The sequence below is a fragment of the Danio rerio genome, chromosome 10 (assembly GCF_052040795.2).
Source record: "Danio rerio strain M-AB ecotype USA chromosome 10, GRCz13ab, whole genome shotgun sequence".
Lineage (NCBI taxonomy): Eukaryota > Metazoa > Chordata > Actinopteri > Cypriniformes > Danionidae > Danio > Danio rerio.
In genome coordinates, this window is record NC_141030.1 from 595,907 (window position 1) to 614,376 (window position 18,470).

An 18,470-nucleotide genomic window follows, 5' to 3' on the forward strand; every position below is an offset into this window, starting at 1 on the left:
GAGGAAGATCTGAAGATCATCTGATGTGTGTTTGTTAGTATGACAGACACGTTCTGACTCCCCGAAACACCTGATGGGACTGACTCTGGATCAGTGTCTCTTCTGCAGCTAGAACGACTCTAGAGAATCAATTAAAAGAATTGTGAGTCGTTTGCTTCAGGAGTGATTCTCATCATTATTCTCTCACACACACACACACACACACACACACACACACACACACACACTGCACTGCACTGCAACATTTGCCACACATTTCTAACAGCTTTCCAGTTTAAGTACTCATTCTTCAATCTTAAAGATCACATGACATCAAAGTAAAGTTGTGTAGATGTTAGTATCAGTGTTATTCATGTTTAGGATATCCAAACATTGACAAAATTTCCATTTAGAAGAAATAAAACTGATATAAACATGTAATGCTCGTAGTTCTTCTGCCCAAATGGATCAGCAGTTTTATTCACGTCACCTCATACTTCAGTTTCCTCATCAAATCACAACCAATCAAAAGCTCTCCAGTGTCTGACATGCCCCGCCCCCTTCAAGACGCTTCATATTTGGCAGACTGGCAGAGCTGTGAGAAAACAAACAGCTATTGGCTGTTTTTTTTTTTAAAGGGGAGGAGCTACATTATGTCCCGCTCTGTCTTTGTGTTTTAGTTGAGATTACATCAAATAAAAATGCATATTTCAAAGCATCTCACAGGAATTTTAAAGGTTCAAGTACTTTATTTTATTTAGTTTTGTTTTATTTTACTTTGTATTATTTTGTTTTGCTTTTATATTGTTTTATTTTTTGTTTTGTTTTATTTAGTTTTATTTTATTTAGTTTTATTTAATTTAATTTTGTTTTGTTTTTATTTCATTTTATTTTATTTTATTTTGTTTTTTATTTTGTTTTATTTTATTTTGTTTTGTTGAATATCATTTTATTTGTTTTGTTTTGTTTTGTTTTATTTTTTTGTTGAATATCATTTAATTTGTTTTATTTTATTTAGTTTTGTTTTATTTTACTTTGTATTATTTTGTTTTGCTTTTATATTGTTTTATTTTTTGTTTTGTTTTATTTAGTTTTATTTTATTTAGTTTTATTTAATTTAATTTTGTTTTGTTTTTATTTCATTTTATTTTATTTTATTTTATTTTGTTTTTTATTTTGTTTTATTTTATTTTGTTTTGTTGAATATCATTTTATTTGTTTTGTTTTATTTTGTTTTGTTTTATTTTTTTTGTTGAATATCATTTAATTTGTTTTATTTTATTTTGTTTTGTTTTATTTTTTTGTTGAATTTAATTTCATTTGTTTTATTTTTTATTTATTTATTTTTTGTATTTAATTGAATTTGTTTTATTTTATTTTATTTAGTTTTATTTTGTTTTATAACATTTTATTTAGTTTTATTTTATTTTATTTAGTTTTATTTTATTTAGTTTTATTTATTTATTTTTAATTTAATTTTATTTTATTTTATTTTATTTTATTTTATTTTATTTTATTTTATTTTATTTTAGGACACCCTGGAGGACTTTTTTTGCGATTTTTTTACAGATTTGTGTGTGTTGAGCATCAGTTAAGACACCGTCCACACCTGTAAACATTAACTGTGGGGAAAACTGGATCATTTTAAGCTTTCGTCAGCTAATTTCATCTTCCGGGTTAAAAATAATTATTGGGGTGGGATCAAAATCGGTAACGTAGCGTGATTTTGCTAGTGGAGAGATGAGTTCACTGTGCCCTCACAGCAAGAAGGTCACTGCTTCAAGCCTTTGCTGGGTCAGTTCTCATTTCTGTGTGGAGTTTGCATGTTTTCCCCGTGTTGGCGTGGGTTTCATCCGGGTGCTCCGGTTTCCCCCACAAACACATGCACTATAGGGGAATTGATCAACTACATTGGCCATAGTGTATGAGTGTGTATGGGTGTTTCCCAGTACTGGGTTGCGGATGGAAGGGCATCCGCTGTGTAAAACATATGCTGGAATTGTTCCAGCATGGTTCATTCCACTGTGGTGAGCAGCACAGAAAGAGCCGCAGAAACACACACTCTTACAGGATTTGACTCTGTTCTGCTGAATGATTGATGCTAATGGGTCTTCAGTGCTTCGTGTGTGTGTGTGTGTGTGTGTGCAGGACTGGAGCTCCTGTACCAGCCAGAGGTGGTGCGTCTCTACCTGTCGCTCCTCAAGCTGAGTCAGAACCACAACACACTGGAGGCGGCGGCTGGAGCTCTGCAGAACCTGTCAGCCGGACACTGGGCCGTGAGTTACACACACACATAAGCGCACACACATAAACACAGACTTATGCATGTGCACACACACACACACACATGCACATACTCATGCATACACACACAAGCACAAACATGCATGCACACTCACTCACACACACATGCAAAAACTCGCTCATACACACTAGCTCAGAAAACACACACACACACTCATTCATGCACTCACACACATATATGCAAACACTCAAATGCACACACAAACACGCACGCAAACACACTCATACAAACACACTCATGTATGCGGGCAAGCATACTCGCACTCTCTCTCTCACACACACACACATATGCAAAAACTCACACACCAGTTATATTGTGGGTACATTTTTCCTTAGACACACACACAGACACACACACACACATGCATGCATGCACTCGCACGCATACATGCACACACAGTTACATGCACACACAAACTTGCATGCAAACACACACTTTGCATGTGTGCAAGCACACTCACACACAGACTTTCTTTAACACACACACACACACACTTATGCATGCACACCGACACATTCATAAACACACTCACATGCACACACAAACTTGCACACAAACACACTCGCACAAACAAACACACAAACACTCATGCATGCGTGCAAGCACACTCACTCTCACACTTACCCACACACACATGCACAAACTCACTCACACACACCACTTGAAGTGTTTGCACATTTCAACCATTTTCCATAATTTTTTCCTTACACACACACACACACACACACACACACACACACACACACGCGCACACACACACACACACGTGCACACTTACGTGCACACACTCACACACTCATTCATTTGCGTGCACACACACACTCAAGTACACTCACTCTCTTGCACATGCAAACACACATACACACACACACAAATACACACGCTCACACACTCATGCATGCGTGCGTGCACACACACACTCAAGTACACTCACTCTCTTGCACATGCAAACACAAACACACACACACACACATACACGCGCTCACACACTCATGCATGCGTGCGTGCACACACACACACTCAAGTACACTCACTCTCTTGCACATGCAAACACAAACACACACACACACATACAATATTTCACATTTACACATTATTAAACACACGCAAGCACACACACAAGCACAAACCCACACACAAGCGCACACACACTCATGCATGTGCAGGCATATGCACACACACACACTCATGCATGCACAGCGCACACACGTGCCCACACACACTCATACTTCAGCAATGCTCATACTCTCCATTTCATTTGAGCTGCATTATTGTCACAGGTGTGCGATGTAAAGAGCTGCATTGTGAAAAGCGTGATCATTAAAGTCCAGCAGATGCAGATATTCAGACTTCGTGACGTATCCGCCGCTTGACACTGATCCCGTGTGAATAATGAGAGCATTAGCAGCGCAGCTTCCAGAAGTGTTTAAATACACTGCAGTGCAGCAGACGTCAACTGCGGCCTTACATAAGACGGCTTAGAGAGTGTCTGAGCAAGCTTAACTCATCATGAGAAACTCTTCAGAACACACACACGTTACATTTCAAGAGTTCACCCTTCGCTGAGGATTTATAATATCCTGTCCCGGGAGAGAGCTCTGAGCTCAAGGCATCCTCAAACCCAGGGCTCCCTCCTGGTGGCAGGGTGAGAGGGGAGATTGAGCTCAGGTAGATCTCAGAAACTCCCCTGCTGATGTGGATCAACAGAACAGCTTTAAGCAGGAAGAATACTGATGCTGGGAGCTAGACAGTAGTGCCCATTTGGCTTAGCCGGTTTACATACTGTATGATAAATGTGTTTGGACGGTGGGAAACCCACGCGGACACGGGAAGGACATGCAAACTCCACACAGAAACACCAACTGGCCCGGTGAGGACCAGAGCTGATGGTGTTCTTGCTGTGAGGCGACAGTGTTAACCATTGGCTGCCGTGCCACCCAATCTAGGTAAAGGGGGGAGGAGAAGGGGAGGAAAGGGGGTTTCTTCCAAACTAAGATGGTTGTGGAATGAAGCTGGGGTTATTTATAGTGACTCCTAGGCAGGGCCGGAGCAAGCTGAACTGCCGCTCTAGGCAAAGGACGATCACGCCGCCCTCAAACCGAAAGTGAAAACGAAATTGACCGGTTTTCAAAGTGAAGAACCCTATTCTGCCGCCCTAGGCGTGGGTATAACTGCGGACGCGAGTGCTGCGGGAGATGTTCGGATGTCGCCGTTTCTATTCTGCCGCCCTAGGCGCGGGTATAACTGCGGACACAGGTGGTGCGCGAGGTGTTCGGATGCCGCCCTAGGCGGGGGTATAACTGCGGAAGCGGGTAGTGCGGGAGGTGTTCGGATGTCGCCCTCTCTATTCTGCCGCCCTAGGCGCAGATATAACTGTGGAGTGTGGACGCAGGTGGTGCGCGAGGTGTTCGGATGCCGCCCTCTCTGCCGCCCTAGGCGCGGGTATAACTGCGGTCGCGGGTGGTGCGGGAGGTGTTCGGATGCCGCCCTCTCTATTCTACCGCCATAGGCGGCCGCCTAGGTCGCCTCTATGGACGCGCCGGCCCTGCTCATAGGAATCGTCTGATTGGAGGATCATGATTAGCAAATGCAGGACCGGCTGTGGTCAATCATAAGCACGTGATCCTCTTGAAATTAGTCTATAAATAAACCTCACTTAAAGGTGTTCAGTTTTGCCCTTTTTACAAGATGTAAAATAAGTCTTTGGTGTCTCCAGAATGTGTCTGGACAGCATACCCATCAGATTTTGTATTATACGCTGTTGACGAGGTCAATTTCGGGGTCAGAGGGAATTGTAGCTGTTTTGCGCCTGTGCCTTTAAATGCAAATGAGCTCTTTCTCTCCGCCCACTCTCGGGATATTTTGCTTCTGAGAAGAATAATCAGGGTGAGACTTCAGCACAGGAAACAGTGTTGATCAGACATGATGAAGCAGAACCCAGTCACAAATACTGCAGTAAGATGAATGAGCGCACACACAAATTACAACATTCACTGTGCGCACACACACACACACACACACACACACACACAAGCTCGCATTTAACATGCATATGTGACAGGATGCCCACCAACCAGGTGAATATTCTTCCTCAGAGAGATCATTATTGCTCAGTTACTGTACGAAATAAACCAGCTTTAATGTCCTCAAAGCGAGACTCCTGTCGTGTGATTGAAGCGTCCTCATTTGTAGTGGTGTTCACTATTCAACTGTGCTGATTCCAGCGGTTACGAATTACGCAGCTCAAAAGTATAGTTCAAGATGCTATTAAATACAGAGTGTAGCACTTACTGCTTCTTGAGGTTGATCCCTGAGAGCTGATCAGATCTTTTAATGCCAGTTTCTTTGCAAATCCTGTCTCATGGAGATGTTTATACCCATTACTATAGAGACATGTCAGTGGGCGGAGAAAACCGCACTCCTACATCACGCTGCGATCAGCCTCAAAATCACTGAGATTTGGGTCCTATTTAACATCAGGACATTAAAATAAGAGACCTGTTGTGTGTCTGCCGCTCCTGTATGACTATACTGTACTACACACACTTCTGTCCAAACAAGAGTTGATTATGCATCATAGGTGCTCTTTAAAGCCTCATGATTACACTTGTTGTTTCCTCAGTGGTCTAACTATATCCGGGCGACAGTGCGTAAGGAGAAGGGTCTGCCGGTGCTGGTGGAGCTGCTGCACTCGGATGCGGATAAAGTAGTGCGAGCTGTGGCCATCGCGCTCAGAAACCTGGCCATCGACCACAAGAACAAAGACCTGATCGGTAAGAGCAGCACTTTACTGTGGTGTTCTGCAGCAGAGCCTGTGCTGAGGCGGATCTGTGTCCTGCAGGGAGTTACGCCATGAGGGATCTGGTCAGCAACCTGCCCTGCGGCCAGCAGCGCCCCGCCAAAAACCTGGAGGGAGACACGGTAGTGGCCATCCTGAACACCATCCTGGAGATCATCTCCGAGAACCTGGAGAACGCCAGATTCCTCATCCAGGGACAGGGCATTCAGAAACTGGTGTCAATCAACAGAACAAGGTGACCACCTGGCAACAAACACCATAGCAACAACATACAACACTATAACACTATATACTACAGCCTAGCAACGCCACATCAATATGGTAAAATCCATTGAAAACACCTTGGCAACACCATAGCAACAACACAACACCCGACTAGTGCCAAACCAATATGGTAAAATACATTAAAAACACCATAGCAACACCATAGCAACAACACAACACCCCACTAGTGCCACAGCAATATGGTAAAATACATTGAAAACACCTTAGCAACACCATAGCAACAACACAACACCCGACCAGTGCCACAGCAACATGGTAAAATCTATTCAGAACACCTTAGCAACATTACAACAGCCTAGCAACGCCACATTAATATGGTAAAATACATTGAAAACACCTTAGCAACACCATAGCAACAACACAACACCTGACTAGTGCCACAGCAATATGGTAAAATCCATTGAAAACACCTTAGCAACACCATAGCAACAACACAACACCCGACCAATGCCATAGCAACATGTTAAACTCCATTGAAAATACCTTAGCAACACTAAAGCAACAACACAACACCCGACTAGTGCCACAGCAATATGGTAAAATTCATTGAAAACACCTTAGCAACACCATAGCAACAACGCTACACCTGACCAGTGCCATAACAACATTGTAAAATCCACTCAGAACAACATAGAAAGTGCATAGAAACTATTCTGACACCTTAGCATTGCTTTAGCAACATGCTAAAATTCAATCAGAATACATTAACAACAACGTAGCAACCAAACACAACAGCCTATCAACAACAAATCAACATAGTAAAATCCTTTCAGAACATCTTAGCAACCACATAACAACCACCCTGAATATCACAGCAATGCCATAACAACATTCTAAAATCCAATCTGATTACCATAGAAACTGCATAGCAACCACCCTGAAAACCCTAGCAACGCTATAGCAACATGGTAAACTCTACTCCGATCACCATAGCAACTACCCTGAAACCCCTAGCAACACTTTAATTGCATAGTAGAATTCACTCACATCACTGAAGCAACTACCCAGAACACAGCAATGCCATAGCGACATAATCAAATCCACTGTGAACACCTTAGCAACCACACAACATCCTACTAATGCCTCAGCAATATGGTGAAACACTTTCAGAACATGCTAGCAACATGAACAGCATAGTAACTGCCCAGCACCTGTGTTTGTCCAGCTGTAGCTGTAGTTTGATCGGTGTGTGTGTTACTGCTCATCAGGATGTGTGTGTGTGCTGTGATGAATGATGAGTGATGTTTATATGCTGTTGTGTGAATCAGCCAATCAGTGCGCGAGACCAAAGCGGCGTCACACATCCTGCAGGCGGTGTGGGCCTATAAAGACCTGCGACACACACTGCTGAAGGCCGGCTGGAACAAAACACACTTCAAGGTAACACCACATCAGCCCCATACCACACAACTAGAGGAGACCTGCTTCTGCCAGGTAAGAGAAAAAAATGTGAATTTTTAATGCGAAATTTAAAGTATGACTGTTCAAAATTTACTAATTAAAAATGTACTTACTAAATTGAAATTGACAAAAAAAAAATACAAATTATAACTAAAAAGTCTAAATGAGATAAAAGTCCAAATTTACTCGAAATTAACTTATTAAATCAAAATTCTAAAGGAAAAATTGGAAATTGTGACTTACTAATTTGAAATTGATTTTCTAAATCGAAATTATGACATAAAAATATTAAAATATAACTAACTAAATCGTGTTTGACTTTTACGAGATAGTCTAAATTATGAGATAAAAGTAAAAATTTCTAATTAAAATTAAAATTATTACATAAAAAGTATAAATTTTGTCTTTCTAAATTGAAATCATGAGATACTAAGTCAAATTTATGACATAAATAGTCAAATTTATGATGCACTAAATCAAACTTATGGCTTAAAAAGTCAGTTATGACATACAACGTAAAGATTTTGGCTTTCTAAATTCTAAATTATGAGATAAAAGTAAAAAAAAAATTACTTACCAAGTTGAAATTGACTTAATCAAAATTATGACGTAAAAATTCAAAATTATGATTTATTAATTTTAAATTGACTTTGCTAAATTCAAATTATGACTGTCGAAATTATGAGATAAAAAAGTGTAAATTACAACTTACCAACTTAAAATTTATTAACTAAATTTAAACTGTGACCATCGAAACAGATAAAAAGTTAAAATTATGACTTACTAATTCAAAATTGACTTACTAAATCAAAATTATGACATACAAATATAAAATTAGAACTTACTAAACTGCAATTGACTTGTTTGAAATTATGAGATAAAAGTCAAAATTATGACTTATTAAATTGAAAACACGACATGCTAAGTCGTAATGATAATAATTAATATTTAAATATATGAATAGTCAGACTTCTGATATACTACTGTACATTGAAGTTATGGTTTAAGAAATTGAAATTATGAGATAAAAATCAAAATTTTTACTTACTAAGTTGAAATTCCCTCACTAAATCAAAAGTATGATGTAAAAGGTCTAAATTATGACTTACTAAGTTGAGATTGATTTGCTAAATCGAAATTATGAGATAAAAATTCTAAATTATAAGATATAAGTACAAATTTTAACTTGCTAAGTTGAAATAGACTTACTACTTACTGTTTTCTCTTAGCTGGTGGAGTTGGGTATCCATTCAGCAGAGTTGAGTTTCTCCTCACATGATGAGTGTGAGTGTGTATCTGCCGTTTCAGTGAGTGTGTGTGTCTGCTGTTTCAGCCAGCCGTCTCCAGCCTGCCCAAAAAACTGAAGAACACCAAACAAGGGAACGATGACATCACACTGCCGCTGATGGAGAAGAACCAAGGTGAGAGAGGTGTGTGTGTAGTGTGTGTATGTGTGTGCGTGTCAGCCACTGATGCAGTGTGTGTGTGTGTGTGTTTCAGACGGATACTGCAGCGTGGATCAGCCAGAGAGAGCAGGAGACGCTCCCTGCCACATGATCGAACGAGAAACTTTTCAGGTCAGTCCGGGCGTGGTTCTGATCGCCGAGTGCGAGTACAGCCTAAAGCCAAAGATTACTGCATAACTCCAGCAGTGTGCCTACAGTAGACTCATAGACAATAGTGTCTGAGACTTTAAAGACACAGCACTTTGCATCCGGTGTGCCTTGGGCTTTTATAAGGAGCAGTTCTTCTCAGCCAGTCGTCTGTTTACAGCTCGTCAGAATGCAAAATGCAGGATATACAGATTAAAAACGTTCAGCACCACCCTGAAACAAACATATTTATATATATTATATATATTATTTATATATTTTGTTAGTTTAATGTGTATACATTTATTCATTCATTTTCTTGTCGGCTTAGTCCCTTTATTAATCCGGGGTCGCCACAGCGGAATGAACCGCCAACTTATCCAACACAAACCCAAACTTCTGATTCTAGGGGTATGTTCTTGGGTAATAAATGGGCATACAAACACATCTGCAGAGAATGTTTGCACTTACTTAAGACACATGTCCACACTATGAGGACATCAGAGAACAATTTAACTTACTGCATCAATGCAGGTGTCACGGTGGCTTAGTGGTTAGCACTGTGACCTCACAGCAAGAAGGTCACTGGTTTGACCCTCGGCTGGGTCAGTTGGTGTTTCTGTGTGGAGTTTGCATGTTCTTCCCATGTTGGCGTGGGTTTCCTCCGGGTGCTCCGGATTTCAGTCTAAACACATGTGCTATAGGGGAACTGATCAACTAAACTGGCCGTAGTGTATGAGTGTGTCTGGGTGTTTCCCAGTACTGGGTTGCAGCTGGAAGGGCATCCGCTGTGTAAAACATCGATTCATTCTAATGTGACGACTTTTGATAAATAAGAGACTAAGCCGAAGGAAAATGAATGAATGAATCAGAGCGGTATATGGCACCTTTAAGAAATGACTGCAGAACTTAAACACTGCTGGGATCTTATAGCAAAATAAAGTTATTTAAGACACTGTGTTTGTCTTTCAGGGTGTGAATGATAAGAGGCACTTCATCAGGACCAGCAGGCCGGCGGTGGGCTTAGTGGAGCGGACCCCTCAGCCGCTGGACTCCTGGGTCTGAACTGGTAAACACTGCAGATTCACCATTTCACCCTTCATCAGCCATAGAGGAGAACAAACACCACCGTGGCTTCTGCTACAGTTCTCTGATCAATATTTGTGCAAGTTTAACAGGAAGTCTCTCTTTTTAGCTTCTCATTATATGAAAACGCTGCTTTATTTGCAAATGTTTTAAGGCATATTTCAGTTTTGCGCGTAGATGTAATTCTCATCTTTGCATGTAAACACAGCTACTGACATAGACTGTTTCCACAGGCTGCAGATCCACATTGACAGACGCGACCAGCCTTCAGCACAATCAAACCAGAGAAAATCAGCAGATCATCATGTGTTCATCATCCACACCAACAGAAGCTGGAGGAACGGCGTCGAGATCGTCTGGAAGTGGACTTTGACTCTTTGCTGCTTTTGGCAATCTTCACTGTTAAACTCAAGATTCATGATGTGAGCAGTCGTCTGGAGATCTGATAATCCGCCATATTATGATCTTGTGTTGTTTCTATGCTTTCCTTTCCTTTGTTTTCTTTGTTGACGAGTCTCTAAAGTGTATAGTAAGTGTTCCGGATGTTTCTGTGATTAACCTCATGGACCATTTCAGTTCTCTGTCTTATGTTTTATGCACAAAAGAAATGATATCATGATATATGATGAATATGAGTAGATCATGGGGCTAAAATTCACATTAAAAAATACTGTAGTAACTTACGGTAAACACTGCAGTGTTTTTGAAGCGTACAGTAGTACAGTACAATTAATCTGGTGAGGCTACAATTTCAATGGTGATACAACTACTACAGTAGTACCCTCACTGGCCACTTTATTAGGTACACCTATCTAGCTGCTCATTAATGCAAATTTCTAATCAACCAATCACATGGCAGCAACTCCTAAATGCATTTAGGCATGTAGACATGGTCAAGAGGATCTGCTGCAGGTCAAAGCGAGTATCAGAATGGGGAAGAAAGGGGATTTAAGAGACTTTGAACATGGCATGGTTGTTGCTGCCAGACGGGCTGCTCTGAGTATTTCAGAAACTGCTGATCTACTGGGATTTTCGCGCACAACCATCTTTAGGGTTTACATAGAATGCTCCGACAAAGAGGAAAAATCCAGTGAGCGTTTCACTGTGCTCAAATGGCCTCCACAGTCACCAGAGCTCAATTCAATAAAGCAGTTTTGGGATGTGGTGGAACGGGAGATTGGCATCATGGATGTGCAGCCGACAAATCTGCAGCAACTGCGTGATGCTATCATGGAGCAAAATCTCTGAGGAATATTTCCAGTAGCTTGTTGAATCTCTGCCATCAAGTATTAAGACAGTTATAAGGGGTTCCCGGAACTAGTAAGGTGTACCTAATAAAGTGGCCAGTGAGTGTATAAACAAATAACCCAATAACTAATGCAGTTTTCTACAACTATAGGGTAAATTATACTACAATACATCACATTTAGTGTAGTAAAACTTAAATATACTACAGTATTATTGGTTGATTATAGTTAATCTACATTATACTGGAGCACAGTGTTGTAAACACTATAATACAGTATAATACACACCATTCAAAAACACTGGTAGCCTATTTACTATAAATTACTATGGTATTTTTTTAAATGTGGGACAGAAACTGCTAAAATTGTGCTTATATAGTCTATATCAGAGATTTTAATGGATTCATACTAAATTTGTTTCATAACATCGGTGATTTAATGGCTTGAGAAATACAAATCAACGAGTTTTATCTCTTCTTAATAAATCTATTTCGTCATGCATCTAACAGAGAATTAAATCAAATAAAAGTGAAATAAAACTTGTTTCCCGCTTCCTGGCGATTTTACTGCGCGAGGTGACTCGCTCGTCTGGTGTGAATCAAATGTTTGGATCTTTTAAACGAAAAGAGTCGATTCAAAAGATTCACTTGCGGCGCGTGTTTTAAAAGTGCATCATAATCGGTTACAGAATCGGCGAATCTTCCTATGCAGAGCTGCAGAAATGAGTGAGAATCATCCATTACAGATGGAGGAGATTGAAACCAGCCCGAGGAGAAGCACTACAGGTGTGTGAGAATCATTATTCACATCAGCATATATTAAAATAGACATAATGTGATTTCCAACTTTATATGATCAGCGCTCTCTAATAATGACTTCATGCACATCCAGTTACTGCTTTAATGTAATTTAACTCACTAATATATATATATATATATAGGCTATATAGAGAGCTCAGTCATTGAAGGTCGCTGGTTCGAGTCCCGACCAGTTGGCATTTCTGTGTGGAGTTTGCATGTTCTGCCCGTGTTGGCGTGGGTTTCCTCCGGATGCTCCGGTTTCCCCCACAGTCCAAACACATGCGCTATAAGGGAACTGATCCACTAAACTGGCTGTAGTGTATGAGTGTGCATGAGTGTATGGGTGTTTCCCAGTAATAGGTTGCGGCTCCACTGCATAAAACATATGCTGGTATAGTTAACGGTTCATTCCGCTGTGGCCACCCCAGATCAATAAAGAACTAAGCCGAATAGATGAATGAAGGTAGACATTGGTGTGGATCTGAAGACTTGTTTATGTGTTGCAGAATGTTTCTCTCCTGTTGTCTCCTCATCTCCTGCTGAACACACAGCTCTGAGCTCCACAGCGGCCCCGCAGACGCATGCTGCTCCACAAGAACCCCCCCGCAGAAACACCAGCATCCGCGCGGCTCATCCGGCCATTTACCTGAACACTAGCTCACACAAGCTCCTGCGGAAGGCAGTGCGCATCTGGAAGAGGCCGTTCCCCGTCTTCACCCCTCTGTCCTCAGTGTCGAGGGTCAGGAGTTTTCAGGAGCGGGTTCAGATGCTCCAGAGTCAGCCTGCAGTCTCCAGATCCCCGCAGCCCGTGTCCAGATGCGTCAGAGATCTGCAGCTGCGCAGTTCTGGGACGGATTCCTCCCCGTCGCCCTCCAGTAGGTCAGATCAGCCTCCGATCCGTCGCCGCAAGCGCCCGGCAGTTATACGCAGCTACAGATACCGCAGACAGATGCAGTTATACCGCATGCTGTCCAGCTGCAGGAGACTCAAGCAGGAGGAGCGGACAGTGCACACACTGCAGGTCAGAGATGTGACTGCTACACTGTCAAAATATCCTTAAATTAGTCTTCAGTATTTACAAACCACCTAGCAATGCCTTAGCAACCGCTTAACAAACCCTTAGAACACCCTAACAACACCTCTGAACACCTTAGAAACTGCCTAGCAATGCCTTAGAAACTGCCAAGCAACCACTCAGAACACATTGCAACTGCCTAACACTTTAGCGACCACTCAGAACACCCAAGCAACTACTTAGAAGACCCTAACAACAGCCTAACAACCACTCAAAACACCTTAGCAACTGCTTAGCAATCTTAACAACCTTAACAACCACCTAGCGACACCTTAGCAACCACCTACCAACTCCTCTGAACACCCTAGCAACACATTAGCAACCACTCAGAACACACTAGCAACTGGATAGCAACAATTTTGCAACTCCCTAGCAACCTCTAAAAACACATTAGCAACCGTCTAGCAACACCTTAGCAACCACATAGCAATCACTCAGAGCACCTTGTCAACCTCCTAGCAACACCTTAGCAACCACATAGCGATCACTTAGAACACCCTGTCCACCCCTAGCAACACCTTAGCAACCACTTTGAACACCCTAGCAACCACATAGCAACAATTCCATACACCCTAGCAACCACCTACCAATGCCTTAGCAATTGCCTAACAACCACTCAGAACACTAGCAACTGCTCAACAACATCTTAGCAACCACTCAGAACACCCTAGCAACTGCTAAGCAACCCCTCAAAACACCTTTGCAACCGCCTAACAAACACTCAGAACACACTAGCAACACTTTCGCAACTGCCTAGCAACCCCTCAGAACACTTTAGTAACCGCCTAGCAACACCTTTGCAACTGCCTCGCAACCCCTCAGAACACCTTAGCAATTACCTAGCAACACCTTAGCAACAACCAGTTTAGCAACCACATAGTGATCACTCAGAACACCCTGTCAGCCTCCTGGCAACACCTTAGCAACCACTTTACTTTTGTAGTTAATTCTATAATGAATGAATGAATTGTGTTTGTTCTGATCAGCCTTGATATATACAGGATCACTCTGATTGACATTCTCCATCTGCACGTGTCATCAGAGGGGAAAAGCCCCGCCCACTAGTGCCCACCTCTCCATCTCATTAGCATGTCCAGCAGCCCTGAGTGAGAAGCAGCCGTCTGTCCATTAGCCATTAGAGTGTTTGAGCTGTTTTAGTGTGTGCAAACAGTAGTCAGTGTGTGTCCTGATTCACGAGTGTCCTCTGTGCTGCTTTCCTCGTCTCACATCTCAGTTGTTTGTTTACAGGGTCAGTCGTCACCTGCGGGATCCTCTCCTGTTAAAGGTCAGTCTTGAATGCTGTTTTCATATATTTATCATCAGATGTGCAGGAATTATATGTATATGTATATGAGCTCTTATACAACAGGTGGTCAAACTCAGTTCCTGGATGTCCGCAGCTCTGCACAGTTTAGCTTTAACCCTGATTAAACACACCTGATCAATCTAATTGAGTCCCTTTGAAAGTTGATAGTGTGGTGACACCCCGATCTTTCAGAATTAGGGTGTCATATGCCAGGATGTCATAACTGAGGGGGCATTTTAATCCCTTAGACATTAGAGTTTGGACTGTTTATTATTACTTTGCATTACTGCCTAAGTTACTGACTTATATTTTTTTCTAGTAATAATAATAAATAAAAGTGGGCGTGGCTTGATTTTCCTTTTGCAAGCTGATTGGATGTAGCAAAGTAGGCGTGTCATTCAGATAGATGAGGGAAAGGGTTCAGGGAGAGTCATCGCAGCCTAACAGACTCCTCCTCCTCCTCACCATTTTTGTTTGATGTCAAAACTGACAGCTGGAGGGGCGTGGTTAAGTATGTTATCCCCGCCCAATACCTCAGACAGACCTAATCTGAGAATTTACCTGAAAGCAAACAGGGTGTGCGTTTGTAGATTTTAATTGAAGATTACAGGAGCAAACTGTTGTTTTGTTCTTAATGACTTGTTAATTTTAATATATATAATTGAATATATTAACTGAATTGGCAATGATTGAATTGTTCAATGTGAGCGAACAACATCAATATGGTTAGTTTTGATCTGATGTGTACTTTAACTCCGCGCAGGTTCTCAGGGTGCAGATGATGGGTCAGATTCAGAGTCTTCTCCAGTGATCCGTCCACCACCGAGGAAGACGAACCGTCGGCTGTGGCGCAGACAACTGGACAGCAGCAGCTCCGACAGCGGCCCGATCACCACTAATCCCTTTACCACAGGAGCAGACACACTGAAGAAAAACTCCAGCAGAGCGCTCTCAGATTTCGCAAGTGTGCTGAAAACCTCCCTGAGCTTGATCGGGAGCGATGTGAACTCCTCTGAGGTCGTCCCAAAGAAATCATCGACTACTCAAATGTATGAGGACTCAGACGAGCAACGGGAGAAGACCCCGAGCTCTTTCGTTTCTCGGCTGAAGATGTTCAAAGAGAAGCTCAGGCAGTGTGGAGAGGTCAGGACGTCCCCGGCGTGTGTGAAGTGGAAAAGTGTGCTTCTTCAGAGAGCTCTGCGCTCCCCTGCACTGTCCTGCGAGAGTCCGAGTCCTGAGACATCATGGTGCAGGTTTACACTGCTGGACTGCTCAACACCTGCAGGCCGGAGCGACACAGACACACCTCAGGTCAACACTGAAGGCCACAACAAGAACAGCATGGCAGGAGATTACTAGAACACTACAGGTATGCTGAAATGCTGAACTAGACTCTTTATCATGTGCGTGTCTTTACAGAAACGTATAAAGCCCACATTTACTGCAGCGATTTATGGTGAATACTTTATTTGAATAGTAAATACTATAGTAAATACTGTTTTTGAACCATACTCTAGGATTAATCTGCTGTTGTTCTATAGTTGCTATGGTAACATAATAACCATAGTAATACATTTTTGTAGTGGTTCTATAGTTGCTATGGTAACAACAACCATAGTAATTGATCTGTTGTGGTGATTCTACAGTTACTATGGCAACACATCAACCATAGTAATATAATCTGTTGTGGTTATTCTGCAATCGCTATGGTAACACCGCAACTACAGTAATTGGTCTGTTGTGGTGATTCTACAGTCGCTATAGTAACACCACAACCATAGTAATTGATCTGTTGTGGTGATTCTACAGTCGCTATAGTAACACCACAACCATAGTAATTGATCTGTTGTGGTGATTCTACAGTCGCTATAGTAACACCGCAACTACAGTAATTGATCTGTTGTGGTGATTCTACAGTTACTATGGCAACACATCAACCATAGTAATATAATCTGTTGTGGTGATTTCGCAATCGCTATGGTAACACCGCAACCATAGTAATTAATCTGTTGTGGTGATTCTACAGTTGCTGTGGTAACATAACTATAGTAATTAATCTGTTGTGGTGATTTTGTAGTTGCTTTGGTAACACAACAACTATAGTAACTGAACTATTGTGGTGATTCTACAGTTGCTATGGAAACACAACATCCATGGTAATTGATCTGTTGCATTAAGTCTGTTACGTCGGGGCGGCAGTTTCAATGCTTGACGGAGGGCGTGTCTGAAGGTGGGGCTGACCCGATGGCCATAGCAGCGTCAGTCAATGAAATTATTCCGCAGTCAGCTACTGTCTGAGGTGGGCTATTTGCATAAAGTGATCTGATTGGCTGATGCTTCCGTTGAAACTTGAAAAAATTGAAAAATTCCGCAGCGAACAACGCCGGCTGATCCACAGTTCAGTTCGGCAATGGTTTTAAAGAAAATACCATTAAGCTAAACAACAGTAATGTGTAGACCCACACGAAATCTGCACGCGCAGAAATCTATTAATAAATAAACTAATTTAATAAATAAATAATTTATTTAATTATTACATTTCTTTAAATTAATTTCACTAATATTATTATGATATAACAATAGTAATATTAAAATGTTGATATGATTTATGTACAATACAGCTTGTACAGTAAAGTAAAAATAAAAAACAGTAAACGTTAAAAAGCTGTTATTTTTTATTTCTTATTTTTAGTTTTTAGTTACGATACTCCTGAAATCATTCTGCATAAACCCGCAGACTTTTTACAAAATTCTCAGCAGAAATAGCAAAATAACGTCCGCAGATTCCGTCTGGCTAATGAGTCAAATGATGATGGTATTTTACGCATGCTGCATTATTTTGCATTACAATGGAATCTGTTTACTGTCAGTAGCACATTAGTTGTACATCATTTCAGTTTAAGGAAAATGAATTGAAGATGTGTGAAATGCCCCCGCAATTCTGCAGTCCGACATCACCACTGTATCTACAGTGCAGTAATCATCAAAGCAGATCATTAGAGTTGTGAATAAACTAGAGCAAACGGCGGATCTTGTGGATTACTACATCAAAGCCAGTGAAGATGTTTCTGTATGTCTGTTTCTGTTCCTCCTGCAGTCTTGATCTTCAGATTCCCGTGGATGAAGTGAACCAAGCAGACGATCAGGAGCTCAGTGTTGATTTCAGAACTAATCTCTGCACTCGGCTTGATGAAGTACTGCTGTTGTTTTAATCTGCCCTATTAAACTGGTATTTAATCAGCACTGACGTGAGCTTTCTCTCTGTAATTGTGGGGATTTACCACATGGTGGCAGTGTCACACAGTCAGTCAAAGATTCACGCTTTGCCTGATGATGTGACCTGAGAGCAAAACATTTCCCCCCACTGGACTCAGCTGTGAACGTGTTATTTCTGGAAGCCCTGAGTAGTTTGTTGTCGGCTTTGGTTAAGAAATAAAAAGATTGTTTTGATTAAAATGTTTTAAAGTCACATGATCAGATGGCTTTCTATATTTTATACTTGTTTTCTGCAAGCAGTCACAACTGCATGAAGCCTTAAGTAATTTTAAATATAGGGGAACTATATAGTCAAGGAATATTATTAAGAGCGATGCAG

General features: G+C 41.3%; 2 protein-coding genes across 11 annotated transcripts in view; both read left to right on the plus strand.

The window, feature by feature from the left end:
- arvcfa (ARVCF delta catenin family member a) overlaps window positions 1-12,237 on the plus strand; it is a 48,940-nt gene extending 36,703 nt beyond the window's left edge. For 4 of the 8 annotated variants that reach the window (XM_087269918.1, XM_087269919.1, XM_087269915.1 and 1 more), the window contains 8 exons: window positions 2,128-2,255; window positions 5,907-6,057; window positions 6,126-6,318; window positions 7,637-7,748; window positions 9,103-9,190; window positions 9,270-9,346; window positions 10,334-10,430; window positions 10,681-12,237. In XM_087269918.1, coding sequence (XP_087126044.1) covers window positions 2,128-2,255; window positions 5,907-6,057; window positions 6,126-6,318; window positions 7,637-7,748; window positions 9,103-9,190; window positions 9,270-9,346; window positions 10,334-10,426 — 842 coding nt within the window. In that variant the 3' untranslated portion in view covers window positions 10,427-10,430; window positions 10,681-12,237. Of the gene's footprint in view, window positions 1-2,127; window positions 2,256-5,906; window positions 6,058-6,125; window positions 6,648-6,667; window positions 7,803-9,102; window positions 9,191-9,269; window positions 9,347-10,333; window positions 10,431-10,680 lie in introns of all 8 variants that reach the window. The other 4 variants (XM_087269917.1, XM_087269913.1, XR_015500644.1 and 1 more) reach the window with 3 other exon arrangements.
- LOC110440081 (uncharacterized) lies at window positions 12,127-18,118 on the plus strand. 3 transcript variants are annotated; one of them, XM_087269931.1, is made up of 5 exons: window positions 12,127-12,479; window positions 13,001-13,515; window positions 14,818-14,854; window positions 15,639-16,244; window positions 17,973-18,118. In XM_087269931.1, the coding sequence occupies exons 1-4, from the start codon at window positions 12,416-12,418 to the stop codon at window positions 16,232-16,234; spliced, it is 1,212 nt and encodes a 403-aa protein (XP_087126057.1). In that variant the 5' UTR covers window positions 12,127-12,415; the 3' UTR covers window positions 16,235-16,244; window positions 17,973-18,118. The 3 variants fall into 3 exon arrangements, 2 of the variants coding, with proteins under 2 accessions (XP_087126057.1, XP_087126058.1); XR_015500653.1 differs by having other exon boundaries at window positions 12,322-12,479; window positions 13,001-14,303; window positions 14,359-14,854; XM_087269932.1 differs by having other exon boundaries at window positions 12,332-12,479; window positions 13,046-13,515.
- The last annotated feature ends 352 nt before the right edge of the window (window positions 18,119-18,470 follow it).

Excerpts from the sequence above, each read along its gene's own strand:
- LOC110440081 (XM_087269931.1), top strand. The coding sequence starts at position 12,416 with ATGAGTGAGAATCATCCATTACAGATGGAGGAGATTGAAACCAGCCCG. Across the intron at positions 13,516-14,817 it reads GGACAGTGCACACACTGCAG|GGTCAGTCGTCACCTGCGGG; the intron begins GTCAGAGATGTG and ends GTTTGTTTACAG. Across the intron at positions 14,855-15,638 it reads GGGATCCTCTCCTGTTAAAG|GTTCTCAGGGTGCAGATGAT; the intron begins GTCAGTCTTGAA and ends AACTCCGCGCAG.